At 39.5% G+C, this 26,469-nt stretch overlaps 1 protein-coding gene across 3 annotated transcripts in view; it reads left to right on the top strand.

Moving 5' to 3' along the window:
* Positions 1-26,469, top strand: part of GABPB1 (GA binding protein transcription factor subunit beta 1) — a 437,479-nt gene that overhangs the window by 115,312 nt on the left and 295,698 nt on the right. For all 3 annotated transcript variants that reach the window (XM_053717436.1, XM_053717435.1, XM_053717437.1), the window contains exons 2-3: positions 14,175-14,282; positions 15,748-15,915. In XM_053717436.1, coding sequence (XP_053573411.1) covers positions 14,175-14,282; positions 15,748-15,915 — 276 coding nt within the window. The remainder of the gene's footprint in view (positions 1-14,174; positions 14,283-15,747; positions 15,916-26,469) is intronic.

Below are 26,469 nucleotides of genomic sequence, written 5' to 3'. Positions count from 1 at the left end.
CTCAGTCAGTGGAATGGGGATTACACAGATTTGTCCCCTCTACTAAATCTGGATCAAGAGACCAGGGATTCTCTTCTCTGGTGGCTATCTCGGGTCCATCTGTCCAAGGGTATGACCTTCCGCAGGCCAGATTGGACAATAGTAACGACAGATGCCAGCCTTCTGGGCTGGGGTGCAGTCTGGAACTCCCTGAAAGCTCAGGGCTTGTGGATTCAGGAGGAGACACTCCTTCCAATAAACTTTCTGGAACTAAGAGCGATATTCAATGCTCTTCAGGCTTGGCCTCAGCTAGCTGCGGTCAGGTTCATCAGATTTCAGTCGGACAATATCACGACTGTAGCCTACATCAACCATCAATGGAGAACAAGGAGTTCCCTAGCAATGTTGGAGGTTTCAAAAATAATTCTATGGGCAGAGGTTCACTTTTGCCATCTATCAGCTATCCATATCCCAGGAGTAGAGAACTGGGAGGCGGATTTTCTAAGTCGACAGACTTTTCATCCGGGGGAGTGGGAACTCCGTCCTTAGGTGTTTGCACAGTTGATTCAACTTTGGGGCAAACCAGAACTGGATCTCATGGCGTCTCGTCAGAACGCCAAGCTTCCTTGTTACGGATCCAGGTCCAGGGATCCCAAGGCAGCGCTGATAGATGCTCTAGCAGTGCCTTGGTCTTTCAACCTGGCTTATGTTTTTCCACCGTTTCCTCTGCTTCCTCGTCTGATTGCCAAGATCAAGCAGGAGAGAGCTTCTGTGATTTTGATAGCACCTGCGTGGCCACGCAGGACTTGGTATGCAGATCTGGTGGACATGTCATCCCTTCCACCATGGACTCTACCGCTGAGGCAGGACCTTCTACTTCAGGGTCCTTTCAACCATCCAAATCTAATTTTTCTGTGTCTGACTGCTTGGAGATTGAACGCTTGATTTTATCAAAACGTGGTTTCTCCGAGTCGGTCATTGATACCTTAATTCAGGCTCGAAAGCCTGTCACTAGGAAAATTTATCATAAGATATGGTGTAAATATCTTCATTGGTGTGAATCCAAGGGTTACTCATGGAGTAAAGTCAGGATTCCCAGGATATTATCTTTTCTCCAAGAAGGATTGGAGAAGGGATTTTCAGCTAGTTCCTTAAAGGGACAGATTTCTGCTCTGTCTATTCTTTTGCACAAGCGTCTGGCGGATGTTCCAGACGTTCAGGCGTTTTGTCAGGCTTTAGTTAGAATCAAGCCTGTGTTTAAACCTGTTGCTCCGCCATGGAGTTTAAATTTAGTTCTTCAAGTTCTTCAAGGGGTTCCGTTTGAACCTCTGCATTCCATAGATATCAAGCTTTTATCTTGGAAAGTTCTGTTTCTGGTAGCTATCTCTTCGGCTCAAAGAGTTTCAGAGTTATCTGCCTTGCAGTGTGATTCCCCTTATCTGATCTTCTATGCAGATATGGTAGTTTTGCGTACCAAACCTGGGTTTCTTCCTAAGGTGGTATCTAATAAGAATATCAATCAGGAGATTGTTGTTCCGTCACTGTGTCCTAATCCTTCTTCAAAGAAAGAAAGTCTTTTACACAATCTTGACGTGGTTTGTGCTTTAAAGTTTTATTTACAAGCTACTAAAGATTTTCGTCAAACATCTGCATTGTTGTCTACTCTGGACAGAGGAAAGGCCAAAAGGCTTAAGCAACTTCTCTTTCTTTTTGGTTAAGAAGTATAATCCGCTTAGCTTATGAGACTGCTGGCCAGCAGCCTCCTGAAAGAATTACAGCTCATTCCACTAGAGCGGTGGCTTCCACATGGGCTTTTAAAAGTGAGGCTTCTGTTGAACAGATTTGTAAGGCGGCGACGTGGTCTTCGCTTCATACTTTTTCTAAATCCTACAAATTTGATACTTTTGCTTCTTCGGAGGCTATTTTTGGGAGAAAGGTCTTACAGGCAGTGGTGCCCTCTGTTTAAGCGCCTGACTTTTCCCTCCCTTCATCCGTGTCCTATAGCTTTGGTATTGGTATCACACAAGTAATGGATGAATCCGTGGACTGGATACACCTTACAAGAGTAAACAAAATTTATGCTTACCTGATAAATTTATTTCTCTTGTGGTGTATCCAGTCCACGGCCCGCCCTGTCATTTTAAGGCAGGTGTTTTTTAATTTTAAACTACAGTCACCACTGCACCCTATAGTTTCTCCTTTCTCTTGCTTGTCTTCGGTTGAATGACTGGAGGTGGCAGTTAGGGGAGGAGCTATATAGACAGCTCTGCTGTGGGTGATCCTCTTGCAGCTTCCTGTTGGGAAGGAGAATATCCCACAAGTAATGGATGAATCCGTGGACTGGATACACCACAAGAGAAATAAATTTATCAGGTAAGCATGAATTTTGTTTTAAAAGAATGGTAGGTGATCTTGACCGGGAGACTGCAAAGAGTATTTGTAGGACTTTCCCACTCTTACCACTCTGTATGATTGGACAGAGGGTAGATAGTATGGAAATTCCTAGTTAATATGAGCTGAAGTCCAGAAAGAAAAAGATATATACTTTTTTTTTAAAAAGAGTGTAAAATATTTTATTTGTTTGATGGGTTAAAACCAAAACAAAAATGCAAAAAAAGATTAAAAAAGAAATTTTATTATATTTGATGTTTAAAAAATAGGGGAAATATAAATATATTGTTACAATCAATGGTTAAAAAACGGCTAAAAAATAGTATAGTAGCGGCCTAAATAGGAGTTCAGTTTAGTTTAATTAAATTAATTTATTCACCATCATATATCTAATAAGATGGAGGAATATCAACAGGTAAATTATGCCTTTGGAACCTATTTTGATATAAAAACAAAGAAAAGGTCATGGTCTTTCAATACTGATATAGTAGAACCAACTACTGAAATTAGAGAACAAGTGAATCCGAAAGCCCTGCTAAGGAGATTAGAAAAATTAAAGAGATTAGAAGTGAGTAACTGGAATGATATAATTGGTTTAGAAAACTACCAAAAACTAAATAAAATACCTAAAGGTATTTTTAACTCGGATGCTATTGAACTAATTACAGAATGGGAGGAAGCAATGGAGACTTGTTCAAACACCTTCATAAAAATTCTAATCAGATATAGAGAACAGAACCTGGACAAAATAGGAAAAGAAATTAAAGACATCAGACATCAATTGCAACCCTTTAACGAGGACGTGTATTATCAACAATTAGATAAAGACATTGCAAGTAGGACACAGAAATTGGAATATGACATAATTATAAAGAAAAAGAATAAACTTGAAAGGGATATTAATAATAAGAAAATAGAATTAGGGGAAAACCATACAAACATAGAAAGAGATGAGTTCGTAGACGCTACAGACACACCAAATGCAGAAGTCTTCACTAACACAATAAACAGGTTTTTCCCAGATAAAACCACAAGTAACAATGGAAATAAAGATCATCAAACTAAAACTAAAGAAAAACAGACATTTCTAAATAAAAATAAACACACAAGCAATAATATGCACTTAAAGACAAAACTGGATAACAACTATCCACATCAAATCAGAAAATCTAATTATTATCACCACAGACAATATCCAAATAATCACAACCCAGATATGAGAAAACCTGACTATATTCATAATCACGATACACAGAGCAACCACTTTAACCCAGATAGGGACTTTACCAATAACCGAAGAGAACATACCAGATTTGATACCAATTACCAAGACCCAAGTAGACACCAAGAAACAAGGGATTATAGAAACGATTATGAAGGTATACATCAAGGGTCCAGCAGACACTGGAGAACAAGTACACAACAAAACAATGACCTAGGACATACACATTTTTTAGGCCTCAGAGAAAGAAAAGAGTCCATCCAGAAACCATACATTCCCCCGAGACTCAGAGCAGAAAATCAGGAGAAGCGGTTTCACAATGTCCAGATACTGCAAAGATCAACCCCGCAAAAAAGAAGAAAAGACAGCGAGGAAGAGGATGCAGAGCAGGAAAACAGAAACAAACAAAGAAGAGGAAATTGGCACTCAAGGCAGAAATCCGTATAAATCCTGATGAAAAGGACCTAGTCAAAATCTTCAATCTGTCAGACAGGAATTTAACTGGGGAAGAAGAGAATGTTTTTTTTAAAAAAAGGCCTCTTCTTTGCCCCCAGCAAGAAACCAGATGCTTTCTCACTATTTGTTGATTGCAACAAATATATTAGGAAACTAACCCTACAACGATACTTTAAGAAGAAAAATAAAGACCAAACAAAAAATTGGGATACTGTCTCAGACGTATTAACAAACACAAATACTGAGAACATGGTTACCCTTACACAAAGTGATATTCCAACACTGAACCTTTTGGAATCATTAGACGTAGAAACGACAGAACAACTAGGAGCAAACAGAGTAATGAAACACAGTGGGTTTAAACCGAAATCTATATTCTACCCTACTCAATCCAAGGGACAATACATCTCACTCTTCGAAGCTCTTGTGCTTAACGATTTAGAATGAATGTGCAAATCGTTCAAAATCAACAGCAAAAACCTTACAAATAAGGAAGAAAAAATCCTAAAAGATCTAAGTAAAGATGAGACACTAGTTTTCAGATTGGCCGATAAAGGCGGTTCCATTGTGATACAAAACAAAGGAGATTACATCAGTGAAGCAAATAGATTACTGTCTGATAAGGAGACCTATGAAGTATTACCAAAGGACCCTACCAGTCAATTCTCAGATGAATACGATCTATTAATAAGAAATGCAAAAAAACAGAAGATCCTAAATGAAGATGTATATAAATTTCTATCAATAGACACGATAAGAACAGCCGTGTTCTATCATTTACCAAAAGTGCACAAGGACACTAAAAATCCGGTATAAATAGTCTAACCAGCAGTTTATCGGAATATGTAGATCATTTTCTACAGCCCGTGGTACCAATGATCAGGTCATACATAAGGGACACTCCACATCTACTCTCAGTACTGAAAGACATCCGTTGGGAGAGCAACTACTCACTCGCAACATTAGATGTAACGGAGCTCTATACATCCATCCCACATAATAAAGGTATATGTGCAGTGGATCAAATTCTAACGACTGAAACAAACACTAAAAAGGAACAAATATCTTTCATTGGGGAAGCAATCAACTTTATTCTTACCAAGAATTATTTTACATTAGAAAATAAAATATTCCTCCAAAAATTTGGCACCGCAATGGGCACTAAATTTGCCCCTAGTTTTGCCATCATGTACATGGGAGCATTTGAGGACCAATACATATGGAATAATAACACATTTTTGAAAAATATCATCATATGGAAGAGATTTATCGATGATATCATAATTATTTGGAACGAGGATGAAAATCACTTTGAAGAATTCGTCCATTCTCTTAACCAGATGGAGTAAGAGAGAGAGAGATACATTTTCTAGATATTACCATTTTTATTGAAAATTAACAGATAGAAACAAAGATTTATACTAAGGATACCGATACCAGTAACCACCACAAGAAGTGGATTAATAATATTCCGTATGGCCAATTTCAGCGTATAAAAAGAAATTGCTCAAGAAACAAAGATTTTGAGGAAATAGCAGTAACTCTTAAACAAAAGTTCTATAATAAAAAATATAACAGAAGAACAGTAGATAAAGCTTATGAAAGGGTAAGCAAGGAACTTTTAAACCCAAAAAAGCAAGAAAATACAGGTAACACAAAGGGGGACTATACTATTTGTCCTAGGTTTATAACCACATACAACAGTGGGGCCAAAGATATTGAAAAAATATTAAATAAACATTGGCACCTCCTTAAAAGGGACCCCCTTTTAAAGGAGGACACTACCCGAAAAACCAAAAATCACTTATAAGAAGAATACCAATCTTAAAAATATACTAGCTCCAACCAAATTAAAGACTAAAAAGACGCTCACACAGGGAAATTGGTTAAAAACAAAAACAAAAGGTTTCCACAAATGTAATAGGAAAAACTGTGTGTGCTGCGAACATGTCAGTAAGAATAAAGAAGAAAATAAATGGATCAGAGATAAGGAAAACAATAAGTATGAAATTGATAGTTTTATGAACTGCAAATCGGAATATGTTATTTATCAACTAACATGCAGCTGTAATAAAGTATATATATATATATAGGAAGAACTCAAAGGACCTTGAAAACCCAGATGCCTAGAACATGTAAAAAATATTACCAGTGATCAACCGGAATATGGCATTGGGACCCACTTCGAAGAATTCAATGAAAAAAGCGTGGAGGACTTAAAAATCAAGGCTATTGAACATATTCCACACAAAATGGGAGAAAACACATTACTACAGTTAAGAAAAAGGGAGACCTACTGGATCCATAAACTAAGAACCAGGAAACCATATGGCCTAAATACGGACATAGATCTGGCAGCCTTCCTTTAAACAACACAAAACATAACCATCTTTACATTACAAATTCCCCCATATTAAAATATGTGTAACTCTAACATCCCAATATACTAAGATATCCTCAGTTCTTATAAATGCACTAAAAAACCTATGCTTTATATATATATATATATATATATATATATATTTCAATTGATTATATATCTATTTATTTATCTATCCATTCCATCACATGGTAACTTGCACTTAGTAATAGTCTGTGCAAAATATCCCCTTCACAGTTATCCAATATTTTATAGCTTTTATGAATTCTATAAATTTTATATATTTATATTTTTTCAACTTCTATTCGTATAATGGTGCTAAATTAATTATCAATTGAGTAACTACAAATTACCAATTGTTCTATGATTCTTTTTATACATAACCTTCTATGCCAATTTCTGCACTTGGCAAATGCTCTGTGCAATCGCTACATAAATCAATACATCTGACTATGTATTTATTTATTTGTACTTGCATCACACAATTGTTAACTGAAAAGATTGAAAATACTAATCCAAAAGATTTATTCCATTTTTTCAATATGTTTTTCAGACACCCTTCTATTCCGCTTTTCTAACCAACCAAAACATTTTTACAAATTTTTTTTCACAAACAAAAATTTTACAAACATATTTTTTATTACATCAATACTTTGCCATCAGTTTTTATCAAACCTAACAATAATTATTCAGTTAATTAGGTGTTGATACGTTTTAATTAGCCCCTGATTGAATAGCTCTTGGCTATTTAAGGGCTACCAGGATGTCAATGGATCAATAGCCTCTGATGAAGTGAGCTGATACGCTCACGAAACGCGTAAGGCACGTGACGCACGTTCGTGACGTCACTTCCGGAATTCCGATTACACTGTCAGGTGTGTTCGCCAGCAGCTCCGCATAGAAAAACTTTTCAGCTGTTCATTCAGCTACCTTTTAGCACTTCACATTGCCTTCCTTTTACAGCCCGTATTTCTTCTCACAGTAACTGTATTGTTATACGGACTAGAATCTCAACCTCCGGGTAATTTAGCTATTATTGGTCTACCAGCCATATTCTAGGTTTGCCCTAAGTTTTTTATTCTCGTTTTTTAAACCAAGCTTTTTATTCATTGTAATTATTGATTGTTATTTATCACAACAAATCTGTTAACGCAGGGCATATACCTCTCCTATTAACTCTTGCCACATCATATTTACTTGTTATTGTTCTATTTATTGCACATATATATATATTTATTATATTCAATATACATACCTTTTTACCATACTTGTTCCTATACACACATATATATTTTTTAGCCGATTTTTAACCATTGATTGTAACAATATAGTTATATTTCCCCTATCTTTTAAACATCAAATTTAATAAATTTTCTTTTTTAATCTTTTTTGCATTTTTGTTTTGGTTTTAACCCATCAATTGAAAAACAAACTGAAATCTTTTAGGTGGAGGGAAGAAAACAACAAAAACTAAAATAATGTGGTTGCATAACTGGGGATGTAGCTGTGTTCAGAAATAAGCAATCACATTCAAAATCATGTTAAATAGGAGTCGGCATACACCTGCCATCATTTAAAGTGCCTCTGATTAACCCCAAATAAAGTTCATCTGCTCTAGTTGGTCTTTCCTGAAATTTTCTTAGTCGCATCCCACAGCAAAAGCCATGGTCCACAGAGAGCTTCCAAAGCATCAGAGGGATCTCATTGTTAAAAGGTATCAGTCAGGAGAAGGGTTCGAATGAATTTCCAAGGCATTAGATATAACATGGAACACAGTGAAGACAGTCATCAAGTTGAAAAAAAATATGGCACAACAGTGACATTACCAAGAACTGGACGTCCCTCTAAAATTGATGAAAAGACGAGAAGAAAACTGGTCTGGAAGGCTACCAAGTGGCCTACAGTAACATTAAAGGAGCTGCAGGAATATCTGGCAAGTACTGGCTGTGTGGTACATGTGACAACAATCTCACGTATTCTTCATATGTCTGGGCTATGGGTTAGAATGGCAAGATGAAAGCCTTTTCTTACCAAGAAAAACATCCAAGCCAGGCTACATTTTGCAAAAGACATCTGAAGTCTCCCAAATGCATGTGGGAAAAGGTGTTATGGTCTGATGAAACCAAGGTTGAACTTTTTGGCCATAATTCCAAAAGATATGTTTGGCGCAAAAACAACACTGCACATTACCAAAAGAACACCATACCCACAGTGAAGCATGGTGGTGGCAGCATCATGCTTTGGGGCTGTTTTTCTTCAGCTGCAACTGGGGCCTTAGTTAAGCTAGGGGGAATTATGAACAGTTTCAAATACCAGTCAATATTGGCACAAAACCTTCAGGCTTCTGCTAGAAAGCTGAACATGAAGAGGAACTTAATCTTTCAGCATGACAACGACCCAAAGTATACATCCAAATCAACAAAGGAATGGCTTCACCAGAAGAAGATTAAAGTTTTGGAATGGCCCAGCCAGAGCCCAGACCTGAATCTGATTGAAAATCTGTGGGGTGATCTTAAGAGGGCTGTGCACAAGAGATGCCCTCACAATCTGACAGATTTGGAGTGTTTTTGCAAAGAAGAGTGGGCAAATCTTGTCAAAATGTGCCATGCTGATAGACTCATACCCAAAAAGAATGAGTGCTGTAATAAAATCAAAAGGTGCTTCAGCAAAGTATTAGTTTAAGGGTGTGCACACTTATGCAACCATATTAATGTTTTTTATATTTTTTTCTTCCCTCTACCTAAAACATTTCAGTTTGTTTTTCAATTGAGATGTACAGTTTATAGGTCACATTAAAGGTGGAAAAAGTTCTGAAATGATTTATCTTTGTGTCATTTTTTTACATCACAGAAACCTGACATTTTTTTTTTTCTTTTTTTTTTTTTTTTTAAAATTTTATTTTTATTGAAGTTTCAAGAAAAAACATAAAGGGAATACGAGATTCAACAATTGCCCATCTATAGGATAAACATCAAGGTACACCTCATAATATTATGACATTCAAACTAACTATGCAGTTAACATGGGAGTATCTGTTCCAGGCATCAAGTAAAGTCATGAGTTCTGGGGTTTTGCAGAGAGAGTCATAATAACAGAAATACAGAGAGATTACTCTTAACAAGCATAAGTCTATATTGAGTCTAGATAGGTGTCAGAGATAAGTTTGGGCGCGCTAAAATAAAACTTCATTTTATATTTTATTAAATGGACTCTGGTCTCCACATCTATAAAGTGAATAAAGTGTGAGTTCCTATCATGATGTGGGGAGTTAGCATTTAATGTGACCGCAAAGGTGTCATTGATAGCAGGAAAGAAGAGGGGTTACAGTGGACAATAGCCACTCGGTGTATGGGAGGGGGAGGGGAGGGGGAGGAAAAAGCCGGGAGGGCGGAGCCAGTTGTGATAGGCCTACAGCATGAGACTATTTATACAATTATTTATAGTGTGGGTGTCTTAAGAACAATGACTAGAATAAAGAGCTATGGGGGGGTAACATATGTGCAATGTATATCTATGGGGTGGGAAAAGATATAGTCGTGGTAACAGAGGTGTCGGGAGGCCAAGACATTCTATTAACACCCTAAAGGAGATTAGCTTGTAAGGCCTAAGATGGGGGTATTGATATGGAGGAGAATACTCTGGTACACCATTACAGACCTCCTGGTAGATTTGGAGGGGGAGGATAGTTAAGTGGCAATCCCAGGTGCAATAGGGGGAGGCTAGCTATTAGGGGCACAAAATGTGAAGCTTATAGAGGTGATTTCCCAAATGTACCCTCCAAGATCTAGAAACTATAGTCTCGACTTTATGTAAAAAGTCTATACATCAATATGCATATTTACTCAGGAGCCAGGGAGGTGCATATGCGAATAGTAGATCGTGAGATGTGTCAGTTTTACTATAGGGGTAGTGTTAGGTTATATATATATAACAATGTCCAATAGGGTGGGGAGTAGTTGAGCAGAGAAATTATCTTCAATAATTTGACTGGGATTTATGTGAGCAATCGTTGATGTCGTATGGATCATCCAGTCTGCAGTTCACTAAGATAGCCCGCAAGGTGTATGCAACGCCAGAGTGTGGGTTAGTGGCCTCTCAGTGTTAGTCTTTATTTATCAGGAGATGGATATATGAATTAATAAAGTTAGCTCTGTAACAGGAGACAACCAGCAAGGGAGCCCATGTGGTAAACATAAAAGTAATATGAAAGATTGAGACCTATTCTGTAGGGTAACAGTGGCCCTATGTCAGTTAGTTTAAGTATCAATGTTCTAGAGACAAGATTCAGGCCCTAGAAGTAAGCTGTTATCGAGTGCAAAGATTCCTTTAGGTTAGGACTTAAGATGCATAATCCAGACAGGCTAAAGTGTTTGTTAGACTAGTCTAGCAAGCAAATAATATCACATTATGTCACAGACCCTGAATATGGATTAGGTATTTTGGCATGTGTAACATCATGAAAAAAGCTAGACAATACAAATGTACAATTTATAACATTGAATAGGTTGGGTTTGTAGAAAGATTAACCTCTACTGATCTATGAGACTTATACAAACCAGATTTAGTCATCTTTATCTGTGTTGTTGGTACAGGCTAATAATCTATCTAGGTATGATGGTCTAATTCAAAAAGTAGTTGAGCTTATGTTATGTAACTAATATAGGCCTGTTGAGGATGGTATGTGACAATGGGGTTTCAATTCACACTCTCCTAGGGCAAATTACCTCAAGCATTATATCAGCATAATAGTAAAAGATTGTAGTACATTTTCACCAACATATATACAAACAAGAGTGCCAGTCAGGGTTTCTAACATACTGTTGTCATACTACTGGCCTTTCCTGTTAGTAGAAAATATATTATTGTTAAAGTAAACGTAAATGAGCATGGGTGGCATATACACTGTAGTCCAGTGGAAGCTCACATAACAAGACACAAACTTATACCAAGCCGTAACAATAGAAGTTATGAAACAATATAAATATGCCCAGCGAACCAGTGAGAGAGTCTGGACTGTAAGTTATAGAAATCAGCATGTAAAGTAAATGATTGCAACCCGATATATTAGTTAATGTTAGAGCAGAAACCCACATGGTTACAAGAGTTTAAGGGAATGAACGTATTTATAAGTAAGGCGGTAAAGAGTTCTAGGGAACCAAGCGAGTTATCACCCGTTCCCTGCAGGATCCTCCGTTACTTCAGCCGATGCCTAAACTGTGCGTTATAAACAGGAGGGGCAAAAGCACCTCTGTTGTAAGTAGCCTGGCTGCGATCGTGACTTTGTATGAAAGAAGAGCAGTCTGGAGGATTGCCATTTCCAGCCCGACAACTACTTGGTATCTGACAGGGCTCTTTGCTGGTGTCACAGGGAGTATCAAATGTCTCCGGAAAGAGAGCGCTGTCTGTGGGGGGTTTCCATAAACCTCTGAAGAAAAGTATGTAGGCGATCCCTGCTCACTTTCTAAAGTCTTGCTGCCGACAGGTGGTAAGATTGAGGAGGAGAGTCCTGAGTCGTTGCGATCGGAGGGGCCGACAGAAGCTTCCAGCTCTGCAAGGTGCCCACTGCTGCTAGGCAAAACTGCACCTTCTAGGATGGTAGGTAGGTGGGCGCCCATACTTATATGGGTGATGTTGTTTTCATACTCAGGCCTCTGTGATTGATAGGAGGAGGAGGTGGTTGATAGCTCGTCTAGATGCAGAGGTTGCCTTGTGGAGGGTTTAGAGTCCTCACCCGTAGTGTTCCGCTCCAGCAAAAGTTCTTCACGCAGTTTAAGGAAGTGGGCGTCCATCTTTTCCCCCAACTGTTGTAGTAGAAATAAGAGTGTCGCCATCTTAGTTAGGATTCAACTCTGATGTAGATCAACAACCCTTTTGAGGAGTTATCCGTTTGGGTGGTTAAATTAAGCGCTGTTGCTATTGTGAAAAATTAGAGTGTTCACTGAAAAGATCACTGCTGTCAGGCCAGATTAACTGTGGGTTCTCTAGTTTAAGATGTGCAATGTCGCCAGATTGGTGCTTGATAAAATGTAAATCTTCGTTCAGATCTCAGCTTCTCTAAAGTTTCCTCAGTCCAGAGTTCACTACTGTTCCTTCTAAGTTGCAAATTAATAACATTTTGGGGATATTAGTTGAAGTTAAGTAGTTAATGTCAGGAGCTTCATTGGAACACGACTTGCTTCTTCAACGGCTAGCTCCGCCCCCCAGAAACCTGACATTTTAACAGGGGTGTGTAGACTTTTTATATCCACTGTGTGTGTGTGTGTTTATATATATATACATACACATATAGAGGTTTGTACCTTTTAAAAAAAATAATTCATGTTAGTGGTCCATGGGATTCAAAATTGAGAGTATAGTGGTCCCTGAGGTCCAAAAGGTTGGCAACCCCTGCTTTAGATGATATTTGTAGACATTCACTCATTGACTTTCACTCGCCACTGTTAAATTTCCATTCATTCACCAATGGCTAGTGGAAATTTTGAGCCCCGTTATAACACAGCATTATGTTTATTTACAAACAGTATCTCAGTGTGTACGGACTCACACTTGAACTTGAACATATAATGCTAATATATTCACTAGATTATTGGTGGTTTACCAAATATATACACATATTAAAGTGACAGTAAACACCAATAGATAATATGTGTGGGCTTCTCACTGAAAAATTGCCTACACTATGGTTTAAATATGAACAGTATCTAAAAACTCCAAAACAGCTCAGCACGGGTGTGAAATGCCTTATTTCCTGATGATACATATTAGGCAAAAAGCTACTGGTGAGTTATGCTTGGAATTTTTTTGATGTGAATGTGATCTGGAAATTGAATCAAATATCTAGTATTTCTACAATGTTGTGCAGATTTAAATTCTCTCATATTAGATTTCCAAAATTAATTTTGATAGAGTTCCATTGTTAGTATAACTAATAGTTTATCCATTTTGTTTTATAAAAACAGAAAAAAAGATTTTTGTTAATCAAAGTATATTGCAAAAATGCGTTTATTTAAAAATTGAAATGCACCCATGCACATTTCAGTTTTTACCTTTTAAAGGGACATTAAACACTAAATAAAAGCTAGATAGAATGATGCATTCAGTGAAAATGTAGATGCATTTTTTTAAAGTTATATTAGCTGTTTAAATATTGACAAAATAAGTGTAAGGTTTTAGTGTCTATAAAACAATGGGAGCTGCCATGTTGTATCTTAGATTACCTTCTCTGCTGTGGCCAATTAGGGACAGTTATAAATAGTTCACTAGTGTGCAGCCAATGGCTGTGTGGAATTCAACAGTGTTATGCACTTCCATTTCTAACAGGAACTGAAAAGCTCACAATTTCAGAATGAAATTACAGGATAAAGGGACAAAATGCATAATAAAAGTATATTGCAGAGTTTTATTCTATATAAGATTTATCATTTTTTATTACCATCTTAAAACGTTTAATGTTCCTTTAATGGTAATTTCAGTCTCCCTTTTGAATGTTGAGAAACATTTTAAAAGCCTGCCACGGTGCCACACTACTGTATTCATAATGGGACTGTCTTATTTAGGTAAGAAACGCTACCTAAAAGAAAATTGATAATCAAATGGGGAAATAATACACAGTATGTTTTTCAATATACTTCTCCTGTCTTTATGAAATGTCTTTTTCCCATTTTTTCCCCCTTTTTTATATAAACTAGGAGAATAGAAGAATTAAAGTATTCAAGTCTACAGTTGGTTTTTGTTTGTTTCATTTAGATGTCTTTGGTTGATTTGGGAAAGAAGCTTTTAGAGGCAGCACGTGCTGGTCAAGACGACGAAGTTCGTATCCTAATGGCAAATGGAGCCCCTTTCACCACTGATTGGGTAAGTAAAAATTTGAAAATTGTTGTTGTAATCTGCAGACATTAAAAAAATATATATAACATTCACGAAACAATCATATTTCAGTCAGTCAGTGTTGCAAAAATATTTCCTAGTAGAAAAGTGAAGGCGATTTGAATTGCTTTGGCATCCTTTTTATATTCTTTTCTGAAATTACATAGGTTTAGGGGTTTATAACTTTAGTATAGTGGCGGCGACGTTGGGGGCAGCAGATTAGGAGTTAATAAGTGTAGGTAGGTAGCGAAAAAGTTGGGGGCGGCAGATTAGGGGTTAATAATATTTAACTAGTTTTTGCGATGCGGGAGTACAGCGGTTTAGGGGTTAATATGTTTATTGTAGTGGTGGCGATGTCCGGAGCGGCAGATTAGGGGGTTAATAATTATATTTTAGTGTTTGCGATGCGGGAGGTCCTCGGTTTAGGGGTTTAATAGGTAGTTTATGGGTGTTAGTGTACTTTTTAGCACTTTAGTAATGAGTTTTATGTTACGGCGTTGTAGCATAAAAACCTTAACTACTGACTTTCAGTTTACGGTATGGATCTTGTCGGTATAGGCTGTACCGCTCACTTTTTGGCCTCCCAGGCAAACTTGTAATACCGGCACTGTGGAAGTCCTATTGAAAAAGGACTTTTTGAAAGCTGCGGTAGTTACGTTGCGTTCCGGCCAAAAAAGTGTGCGGTGCAGCTAAACCTGCAAGACTCGTCATAACAGCGGTAGGGAAAAAGAGCCATAACGCTGCTTTTTCACTCATACCTCAAAACTCGTAATCTAGCCGTATGTGTTTTTGCACATCCAATGTACTTACGTTGTGCATGTTTAATACGATTTATTCCTGTGTAATATACATACAATTTTTATGTGTTTGAGAAAATGTGATTTTTGGTGTACAATTTTGTTAAATTGTGATTTTCATTGTGCACTTTTTCTAATGTATGAGATATCCTTCAAATACGAAAATGCAGTATACGCCCCTTAGCAAGACGCTCAGTTTTCAGGGTAAAAAGTGGCTGTATAAAATTCCACCAGAGAAATAGTAATTTTGCCCTTAATGAAAAAAATTGAAAATTAATATTGCATTGTTTATCTCTCCTACCTTCCACTAAGAGTGTCATTTATTCTGCTGTCTATCTTTACACAGCTTTTCTGTAGCTTATACTTAAATAAAGAAACTTTCAGTATAGGTAGGGATATCACAGGCAAAATGATCTATTTCAAATGCTGGTATAAATGTAAAGAAGCTATTTGTAAACAATTTAATACACTCCAGCAGGTAAAATCGATCATTGGAAATAGAGAAAATTTTAGGGTAAATTGTCCCTTTAAGTATCTTTATTTAAGATTGACAAGAAAATGGAATATCATGAAAGATGGGTATATTATTTAATATACCTGAAAATGAGACCCTAGACTCTGAAGCCATGTTCGGTTTGTCTTCTATATGATTGCAGCTTGGAACATCGCCACTCCATCTAGCTGCACAGTATGGTCACTACTCCACAACTGAAGTGTTACTTCGAGCAGGAGTGAGTAGAGATGCTCGGACAAAAGTGGACAGGACGCCACTCCATATGGCTGCTGCAGAAGGGCATGCAAACATAGTAGACATGTTACTTAAGGTAAGCAGTATTATGTAAGCACCAGAACTAATGGTTGTATACAAGTAGCTGTGAGTTTGTGTCTGCAGAAATAACATGCCCCTTCTTCACAGCAAAAATGTTATAAAATAAACATAGAGTTGAGAAACAGAACGTAACCCCATAATGACCAGACCATTTTTTCAATTTTCTTACCCTTAGGACAAGGGCTATTTTTACATTTCTGCAGTGTTTGTGTTTAGCTGTAATTTTCCTTTTTACTCCTTTACTGTACCCACACATATTATTATATACCGTTTTTCTCGCCATTAAATGGACTTTCTAAAGATACCATTATTTTCATCATATCTTATAATTTACTAAACATTTTTTATAAAATATCAGGAAAAATGGAAAAAAACCACACTTTCTCTTACTTGGTGTATTCAGTCCACGGATTCATCCTTACTTGTGGGATATTCTCATTCCCTACAGGAAGTGGCAAAGAGAGCACACAGCAGAGCTGTCCATATAGCTCCCCTCAGGCTCCGCCCCCCCAGTCATTCTCTTTGCCGCACTAACAAGTAGCATCTCCACGGGGGTGGTAAAGAGTATGTGGTGTTAGATTTGTAGTTTTATTTCTTCAATCAAGAGTTTGTTATTTTAAAATAGTGCCGGTTTGTACTATTTACTCTGATGCAGAAAGTGATGAAGATTTCTGCTGAGAGGAAAATGATTTTAGCACCAGTAACTAAAATCCATTGCTGTTCCCACACAGAACTGTTGAGTACCGGAGAACTTCAGTTGGGGGGAACAGTTTGCAGGCTTAACTGCTTGAGGTATGTTCAGTCACTTTGTTCTAACAAGACCTGGTAATGCTAGAAGACTGATAGAAATCCCCATGTGGGAAGGAAAGGTAAGCCATTTTCTGAGACTCAGTATAGAAGGATGGCTTAGTTTATAGGGCTTAAATCACTGGTGGACACTGTTATGGGTAAAATCGATTATTTTTTAATATAATCTGATGTTTGCACAAGTGTTTATCATGTTTGGAACACTTTTTAGGGTTTTTTTTTTTGTGTTTAAATGATTTTTATTGAAAATTGGTACAATGAAAAAAAAGAACCAGTGTTACATTTTCATTTGTCCAGCAAAAGCATCACAGCAATTCACTATACAGGCAGTCATCTGTATTTAGTTACCAAATTTTCATTATTATTTTCAAGATTTATTAAAGTTGAGAAATTAAGAATTGAAAATAAGTCACAATATATCAATTGAAAATATAGGGGGGTTCAGTTTGGTTAGGGGGGAAAGGATTGAGGGTTAGGGGGGGAAGGTATGGAAGGTGTAGTGTGGAATGCGAAATATGGAATATGAAATATGAAATATAAAATAGGGGATAGGAAATAGAAAATAGCGTCCCATCTGGTCCAGCGCAATTAAAGTGCAACAGAGCGCACTTATGTCCCTGTTGCTTCATTAAGCAGGGGGAGTTCAGAGATGATAGCATCATATAGATGGTGTCGGGTTAGCGATTTCAGTGTGGTCGAGGGATCCCTGTTCCCATATGAATTGGATATTCGATATCATGTCAAGTTTACCTATAAAACAGTAATGCATTTTTTCTAACGTGAGAATGTGTTTTACTTCGTGTTTCCATTGGGCGATAGTGGGTATCTCACACGTCTTCCATTTTCGGGGAATTAACCGTTTAGCACAGGAGAGCATTAGAAGTAGTAATTTTTTGCGGTAGGCACAGGTAAGGTTAGGGGTGAGGTTGAGAAGTATGATTGATGGGGTAAGTTTGATAGTAATGCCCAGGATCTTAGTAATGTGCCGTTCTATTTGATTCCAGAAAGTGTTTAAGTAGGGGCACGACCACCATATATGGGTAAGGGTAACTTCTTCTCCGCATCTCCTCCAACAGGTGGAAGAGGCGGCAGGATATATGATCCTCAGGCGCTGAGGGGTTAGATACCACCGGGCTAATATTTTGTAGTTTAATTCAGCTATAGTCACTGATAGGGAAGCAGAGTGCGTATGTCGGAAGCATCTCCTCCAGTCCTCTGTATCTATTTCAATTTGGAACTCGTCTGACCATTTAGATAGATATGTAGGTCTGGTCTCAGGGAAGGAACCCCTGAGGATTTTGTAAGTTATGGAAAGATGTGCTCTGTGTATATTGGGATTGATGCATAGCTGCTCGAATGTGGTTAGGGGTCGAAGTATCAGCTCTTTGTGCGTGCTTTGACTGATTGCATGTCTAATCTGTAGGTAGGAGTACCAACAGTGAAAAGGGGGACCTAGCTCTTCATTAAGCGTTATTCTATCTTTAACACCTGAAGCGTTGGTCATTAAGTAGACTGGTAGGTGCTTATGGATCTTATTGGCTGGGGAATGGGTGAAAAGATTGTGTTTGAGAAAGAGTTGGTAGCGTAGGAGGGGTGTTAAGGGGGATATCTTGGTGGAAACTCCTTTTGTATGGGCGAGTACGTCGTCCCACACCTCTAGTGTGGTTTTAATATAGTCGTTTTTTTGTATAGTATGCGGTCTGGATTCCTTGGGGATCCAAGGTAAGTCTCTCATGTGGTCAACTTGTACTAGGTAACTTTCCATTTGGGTCCACAGTTTCGAGGGATTGGCATGATTCCATGCCACAATTCTGGTTAAATGTGTGGCTTTGTAATAGTTAGTAAGGTTGGGGACACCAAGGCCTCCATCTTCCTTACTCAGGTACATAGTATGTTGTGCTATTCTCGGGCGTTTATATGACCAAATGAAAGAGTTAATCATTTTTTGTTGTGTTAGGAGGAAGGACCTTGGTATGGGCATAGGAAGGGTTTGGAATAGGTATAAATATCTGGGGACTATCGCCATCTTTACCGTGTTAATTCGTCCTATCCAGGACAAGTGTCCCTGTCTATGCCAGCTCTCTAGCGAGGTCTTAATGTTCTCTTGGAGATTGGTATAGTTATCTGGGAAGAGTGCGCGTATGTCTTTGGAGATTGTCAAACCTAAGTATTTAAGTTTATCCGATAGTACAAATTTTGTGTGTCGTGATATAGTCAGCGTTTCTTGGGGAGTTAGGTTTATCGGTATTAATCCCGATTTCTCCATGTTAATGGAGAAGTTAGAGACTAGCTTATACTCTTCTAAGATTTGTATGAGGGCAGGCACAGAGGTGTTTGGGGACCGTAGAGTAAAGATCACGTCGTCCGCAAACAAGAGGCATTTTTGGGTAATATCTCCGAAATCTAGGCCATGAATATGTTGACAATGTCTAATTTGTATTGCCAATATTTCGACTGTGATAGCAAATAGTAGAGGTGAGAGTGGGCACCCTTGACGTGTTCCGTTGGATATGGAAAAAGGATGGGATAGATGGTTGTTAACCTTAATCTTTGCGCTCGGGCTGTGATAAAGGGCCTGTAATCTGGAAATGAAAAGTTTGGAAAAGCCAAATTTTGACAGGGCGGACCACATAAATTGCCAGTCCACCCTGTCAAACGCCTTCTCCGCGTCTGTTGAGAGTAAAGCAAGAGGTGAGTTATTGAGATGGGCTTGTTGCAAAGAGTGGAGCAGTCTGGTGGTGTTGTCTTTTGCCTCTCTTCCCCTAATGAAACCCACCTGGTCAGGGTGGATTATGTTGGGTAGTATCATATTCATGCGGTTGGCCAGGATTTTTGCAAATATTTTCATATCAATGTTTATAAGTGAGATCGGTCTATAATTGCTAACCATGTCAGTAGGTTTGCCTGGTTTGGGGATAACTGTGATTACTGCTTCTAAAAGGGAGCTAGGGAAGACAGTGCCGTGGTCTAACTTTTTAGGGGTTTTATACGCCTGGCATAATTTTAGACACCTAATTTGGCTTAGGAAGGCCCCACAACTCAGGAGTGAAAGAGGGAGAGGGCCTAATTTTCGCGCCTCAATTGCGCAGTTCTTTTACAAGATAGCTTCATGCAGCTTCACATGTAGAGTCCAGAGATTGCAGGAGGACTACAGGGAGGCTTATTTTCGTTCCAAAACTAATCCCCAAGGAAGGTAGTGTGTTAAACTGGTGGCCAGCTTCAATTTGCTCCGGTTTGGGCAATAAGGGGTTAATTGGCTTGAAACTTGGTGTGCAATCTTTTCAAAGCATTAGGATCATATGGTGTAAATTTCATAAAGATCGGATGTTTTTGTGAGATTTGGAAAAAAAGTGTGTACGTTTTATTATTTAAAGGCACAGTAACGTTTTTTTCAAAAAGTGTATTTTTCTGTATTTGAGTGCTATCTAAGTCTGTCTAACATGTATGAGCCTACTGATAGACCTTGTTCTATGTGTTTAAAAGCCATGGCGGTACCCCCATTGCATTTGTGTTTAAAGTGTGCTAAGGTATCTAAACATTTTAATGACCATGCATTGACACTTAAATATGTAGCCCAAGATGATTCTTTGACGGAAGGTAATGAGGATAGTCCTCCTTCCTCTCCCCATGTGTCGACACCAGTTACGCCCGCGCAAGCGTTGCCTAGTACCTCTAGCGCATTGGCCCCTATTACTTTACAACAATTAGCAGCAGTAATGGATAATTCCCTTGCAGCATTTTTATCCAAACTGCCTGTTTTTCTAAAAAAGCGCGATAGCTCAGTTTTAAATACAGAGGATGAGCAATCTGAAGCTTTGGATAATTTATCTGTAGTACCCTCACAAAACTCAGAAGTAGCAGTGAGGGACGATCTGTCTGAGGGAGAAATTTCTGACACAGGAAAAGTTTCTCAGCAGGCAGAGTCAGATTCCTTAGCGTTTAAATTTAAGCTGGAACACCTCCGCGTCCTGCTCAAGGAGGTTTTAGCTACGCTGGATGATTGTGACCCCATGGTGGTCCCTGAAAAATTGTGTAAAATGGACAGGTTTTTAGAGGTCCCGGTATACACTGAGGCATTTCCGATCCCAAAGAGGGTGGCGGATATTGTGACTAAGGAGTGGGAGAGACCAGGTGTACCCTTTGTTCCCCAACCTATCTTTAAGAAAATGTTCCCCATAAATGACCCCCAGGCGGGACGCGTGGCAGACGGTCCCCAAGGGAGAGGGGCTGTTTCAACACTTTCTAAGCGTACAACTATACCAATAGAGGACAGTTGTGCTTTCAAAGATCCTATGGATAAAAAAATGGGAAGGTTTGCTGAAGAAATTTTTTGTTCAGCAAGGTTTTCTTCTTCAACCAATTGCCTGCATTATTCCGGTAACTACTGCAGCGGCTTTTTGGTTCGAGGCCCTGGAGGAGTCGCTCCAGAGGGAGACTTCATATGATGAGGTCATGGATAGAATTCATGCTCTAAAGCTGGCTAATTCTTTTATCACTGATGCCGCTCTCCAATTAGCTAAGCTAGCGGCGAAAAACTCAGGTTTTGCCATCAGGGCGCGAAGAGCGCTTTGGCTCAAATCGTGGTCGGCTGATGTGTCGTCCAAAACGAAACTGTTAAATATTCCCTTCAAGGGGAAAACCCTATTTGGCCCAGAGCTGAAAGAAATTATTTCAGATATCACTGGGGGCAAGGGACATGCCCTGCCACAAGATAGGCCGTTTAAGGCCAAAAACAAGGCTAATTTTTGCTCCTTTCGCAACTTCAGGAGCGGACCTGCCACAACCTCTGCTGCCGCAAAGCAAGATAACGCTTCCCAGCCCAAAGCAACTTGGAAACCCCTGCAGGGCTGGAATAAGGGTAAACAGGCCAAGAAGCCTGCTCCTGCTACCAAGACAGCATGAAGGGGTAGCCCCCGATCCGGGATCGGATCGAGTAGGGGGCAGACTTTCTCTCTTCGCTCAGGCTTGGGCAAGAGATGTTCCAGATCCCTGGGCAATTAGAAATAGTTGCTCAGGGGTACCTTCTAGAAGTCAAGGATTCTCCCCCAAGGGGAAGGTTCCACATTTCTCATTTGTCTTCAGACCAAATAAAGAAACAGGCGTTCTTACGCTGTGTAGAAGATCTGCTAAAGATGGGAGTGATACACCCAGTTCCAATTGTAGAACTAGGACTGGGCTTTTACTCAAACCTGTTTGTAGTTCCCAAAAAGGAGGGAACTTTCAGGCCAATCCTGGATCTTAAAATTCTAAACAAATTCCTCAGAGCTCCGTCCTTCAAGATGGAAACCATTCGGACAATCTTGCCGATGATCCAGGAGGGTCAATATATGACTCCATCAGTTCCTAAGGTTCGCCTTCTTGGACAAACATTACCAGTTCGTGGCCCTTCCTTTCGGGTTGGCCACCGCTCTCAGAATTTTCACAAAGGTGCTAGGGTCCCTTCTAGCGGTACTAAGACCGCGGGGCATTGCAGTAGCACCTTACCTAGACGACATATTAATACAGGCGTCGTCCTTTCACAGAGCCAAGGCTCATACGGACATCGTTCTGGCCTTTCTAAGGTCTCACGGGTGGAAGGTGAACGTAGAAAAGAGTTCTCTTCCCCGCTCACAAGGGTTCCTTTCCTGGGAACACTAATAGACTCGGTAGAAATGAAAATCTTTCTGACTGAGGTCAGGAAGTCAAAACTGCTGAATACTTGCCGAGTTCTTCATTCCATTCCTTGGCCTTCCGTGGTTCAGTGCATGGAAGTAATTGTTTTAATGGTTGCGGCAATGGACGTAGTCCCTTTTGCCCGAATTCATCTCAGACCACTGCAGCTGTGCATGCTCAAACAGTGGAATGGAGATTACGCAGATTTGTCTCCAAGTACAAATGGACCAGAAAATCAGAGACTCTCTTCTCTGGTGGTTGTCTCAAGATCACCTGTCTCAGGGAATGAGTTTCCGCAGACCGGAGTGGATCATTGTCACGACCGATGCCAGTCTGTTAGGCTGGGGTGCGGTCTGGAACTCCCTGAAGGCTCAGGGACTATGGTCTCGGGAAGAATCTCTTCTTCCGATAAACATTTTGGAGTTGAGAGCGATATTCAATACGCTCCAGGTGTGGCCTCAACTAGCGGAGGCCAAATTCATCAGATTTCAGTCGGACAACATCACGACTGTAGCGTACATCAATCATCAGGGAGGAACAAAAAGTTCCCTAGCGATGAAGGAAGTATCCAAGATCATCAAATGGGCGGAGGATCACTCCTGCCATCTATCTGCAATTCACATCCCAGGGGTAGACAACTGGGAGGCGGATTTTCTAAGTCGTCAGACTTTCCATCCGGGGGAGTGGGAACTCCACCCGGAGGTTTTTGCTCAGCTGACTCAGCTATGGGGCATTCCAGAGTTGGATCTGATGGCGTCCCGTCAGAACACCAAACTTCCCCTTTACGGATCCAGATCCAGGGATCCCAAGGCGGCATTGATAGATGCATTAATAGCGCCTTGGTCGTTCAGTCTAGCTTATGTCTTTCCACTGTTTCCTCTTCTCCCTCGGCTAGTAGCCAGAATCAAACAGGAGAAGGCTTCGGTAATTCTGATAGCGCCTGCGTGGCCACGCAGGACTTGGTATGCAGACCTAGTGGACATGTCATCGGTCCCACCATGGAAACTGCCATTGAGGCAGGATCTTCTAATTCAAGGTCCTTTCAAGCATCCAAATCTAGTTTCTCTGCAACTGACTGCTTGGAGATTGAACGCTTAATTCTAGCTAAGCGTGGTTTCTCTGAATCGGTTATAGACACTCTGATACAGGACAGAAAGCCTGTCACCAGGAAAATTTACCATAAGATATGGCGGAAATATCTTTGTTGGTGTGAATCCAAGGGTTACTCGTGGAGTAAGATTAGGATTCCAAGGATATTGTCTTTTCTCCAAGAAGGATTGGAGAAGGGTCTGTCAGCTAGTTCCTTAAAGGGACAGATATCTGCTCGGTCTATTCTGTTACATAAGCGTCTGGCTGCTGTACCAGACGTTCAGGTGTTTGCACAGGCCCTAGTTAGAATCAAGCCTGTTTATAAGCCTGTGGCTCCTCCATGGAGTCTAAATTTAGTTCTTTCAGTTCTTCAAGGGGTTCCGTTTGAACCTTTGCATTCCATAGATATTAAGTTTTTATCTTGGAAAGTTTTGTTTTTAGTAGCCATTTCTTCTTCTCGAAGAGTTTCTGAATTGTCTGCTTTGCAGTGTAATTCACCCTATCTGGTGTTCCATGCAGATAAGGTTGTTTGGCGCACCAAACCTGGTTTCCTTCCAAAAGTGGTTTCTAATAAGAATATTAACCAGGAAATCATTGTTCCTTCTCTGTGTCCTAATCCAGTTTCTAAGAGGGAACGACTTTTACAAAATCTTGACGTGGTTCGTGCTTTAAAATTCTTTTTAAAAGCAACTAAAGATTTCAGACAAACATCATCCTTGTTTGTTGTCTATTCTGGTAAGAGGAGAGGTCAGAAAGCGACTGCTACCTCTCTTTCCTTTTGGCTGAAAAGCAACATCCGTTTGGCTTATGTCACTGCATACATTTGCCAAATTTTACAAATTCGATTTGCTTCTTCGGAGGCTATTTTTGGGAGAAAGGTTTTGCAAGCAGTGGTGCCTTCCGTTTAGGTTACCTGACTTGTTCCCTCCCTTCATCCGTGTCCTATTGCTTTGGTATTGGTATCCCACAAGTAAGGATGAATCCGTGGACTGAATACACCAAGTAAGAGAAAACAGAATTTATGCTTACCTGATAAATTACTTTCTCTTACGGTGTATTCAGTCCACGGCCCGCCCTGACATTTAAGTCAGGTTCAAATTTAATTTTTAATAACTACAGTCACCACTGCACCCTATGGTTCTCCTTTTTCTCCTAACCGTCGGTCGAATGACTGGGGGGGCGGAGCCTGAGGGGAGCTATATGGACAGCTCTGCTGTGTGCTCTCTTTGCTACTTCCTGTAGGGAATGAGAATATCCCACAAGTAAGGATGAATCCGTGGACTGAATACACCGTAAGAGAAAGTAATTTATCAGGTAAGCATAAATTCTGTTTTTTCTAACTTCTTTTTTTGACCCCCAAAATCTGTTACACATCTACATCCACCATAAAACACCCATGCCAAATAGTTTCTAAATTTTGTCCTGAGTTTAGAAATACCAATGTTTACATGTTCTTTGCTTTTTTTGCAAGTTATAGGGCAATAAATACAAGTAGCACTTTGCTATTTCCATACCACTTTTTTTCAAAATTAGCGATAGTTACATTGGAACACTGATTTCTTTCAGGAATCCCTGAATATCCCTTGACCTGTATATATTTTTTTTTTTAGAAGACAACCCAAAGTATTGATCTAGGCCCATTTTGGTATATTTCATGCCACCATTTCACCTCCAAATGCGATCAAATAAAAAAAAAAGTTCACTTTTTCACAAATTTTGTCACAAACTTTAGGTTTCTCACTGAAATTATTTAAAAACAGCTTGTGCGATTATGGCACAAATGGTTGTAAATGCTTCTCTGGGATCCCCTTTGTTCAGAATTGGCAAACTTATATGGCTTTGGGGTTGCTTTTTGGTAATTAGAAGGCCACTAAATGCTGCTGCGCACCACACGTGTATTATGCCCAGCAGTGAAGGGGTTAATTAACATCCCACCCCCTGATCCCTCCCAAACAGCTCTCTTCCCTCCCCCACCCCACAATTGTCCCCGCCATCTTAAGTACTGGCAGAAAGTCTGCCAGTACTAAAATACAATTTTTTTTGTTTTTTTTAAATTATTTATTTAGCTGTGATGGACCCCCCTTAGCCCCCAACCTGATCCCCCCCCCCAAACAGTTTTCTAAACCTCCCCCCTGCTACCTATTTGCCGCCATCTTGGGTACTGGCAGCTGTCTGCCAGTACTCAGTTTGCCCCCAAAAACAACATTTTTTAAATTTATTTTTATAAAATATAGCTTTTTCTGTAGTGTAGCTGCCCCCTCCCCCTTCCTGATCCTTTGATAGATTTATTTTTTTTCCCCTCCCTCTTACCCTGCAATTTATTGATCATTGGTGGCAGTAGTTGCTGCACGCGCGTGCGCACACACGTGTGCACACACACACACACACACACACACACACGTCCCCGCAGACCCCCCCTGCAAGCTCACAGCACCCAGTGTGCACATTGCACTTACAGGAACCGAATGCCGGGTAGCGATAGGCCGCCCACCCCGCCTCCCTGCTAAGCTCCCACCCACCAACAATCGGCACCATCGCTACCGGTGCAGAGAGGGGCACAGAATTCTTTTGTGATTCAGATAGAGCATGCAATTTTAAGCAACTTTATAATTTACTGCTATTATCAAATGTTCTTCATTCTCTTGGTATTTTTATTTGTAAATCAAGAATATAGGTTTGGAAGCTGGACAATTTTTGATGAACAACCTGTGTTGTTCTTGCTTATTGATGGATAAATTAATCCACCTATAAACAAGTGATGTCCACAGTTCTGGACTTTCTTTTTCAAATAAAGATATCAAGAGAATGAAGAAAAATTGATAATAGGAGTAAATTTGAAAGTTGCTTAAATTTGCATGGTCTAGGGATATAATCATGAAAGAAAACTTTTGGGTTTCCGATAGAGCATACAAATTTCAGATTTACTTCTATAATTACATTTGCTTCATTCTCTTGGTATCCTTTGTTGAAGGAGAACAATGCTTTACTGGGGCCTAGCTGA

Source organism: Bombina bombina, chromosome 6 (genome assembly GCF_027579735.1).
Source record: "Bombina bombina isolate aBomBom1 chromosome 6, aBomBom1.pri, whole genome shotgun sequence".
In the NCBI taxonomy this organism is placed as follows: domain Eukaryota; kingdom Metazoa; phylum Chordata; class Amphibia; order Anura; family Bombinatoridae; genus Bombina; species Bombina bombina.
The sequence above is the reverse complement of the archived record's forward strand: the minus strand, read 5'-3'. Positions and strand labels throughout refer to the sequence as shown.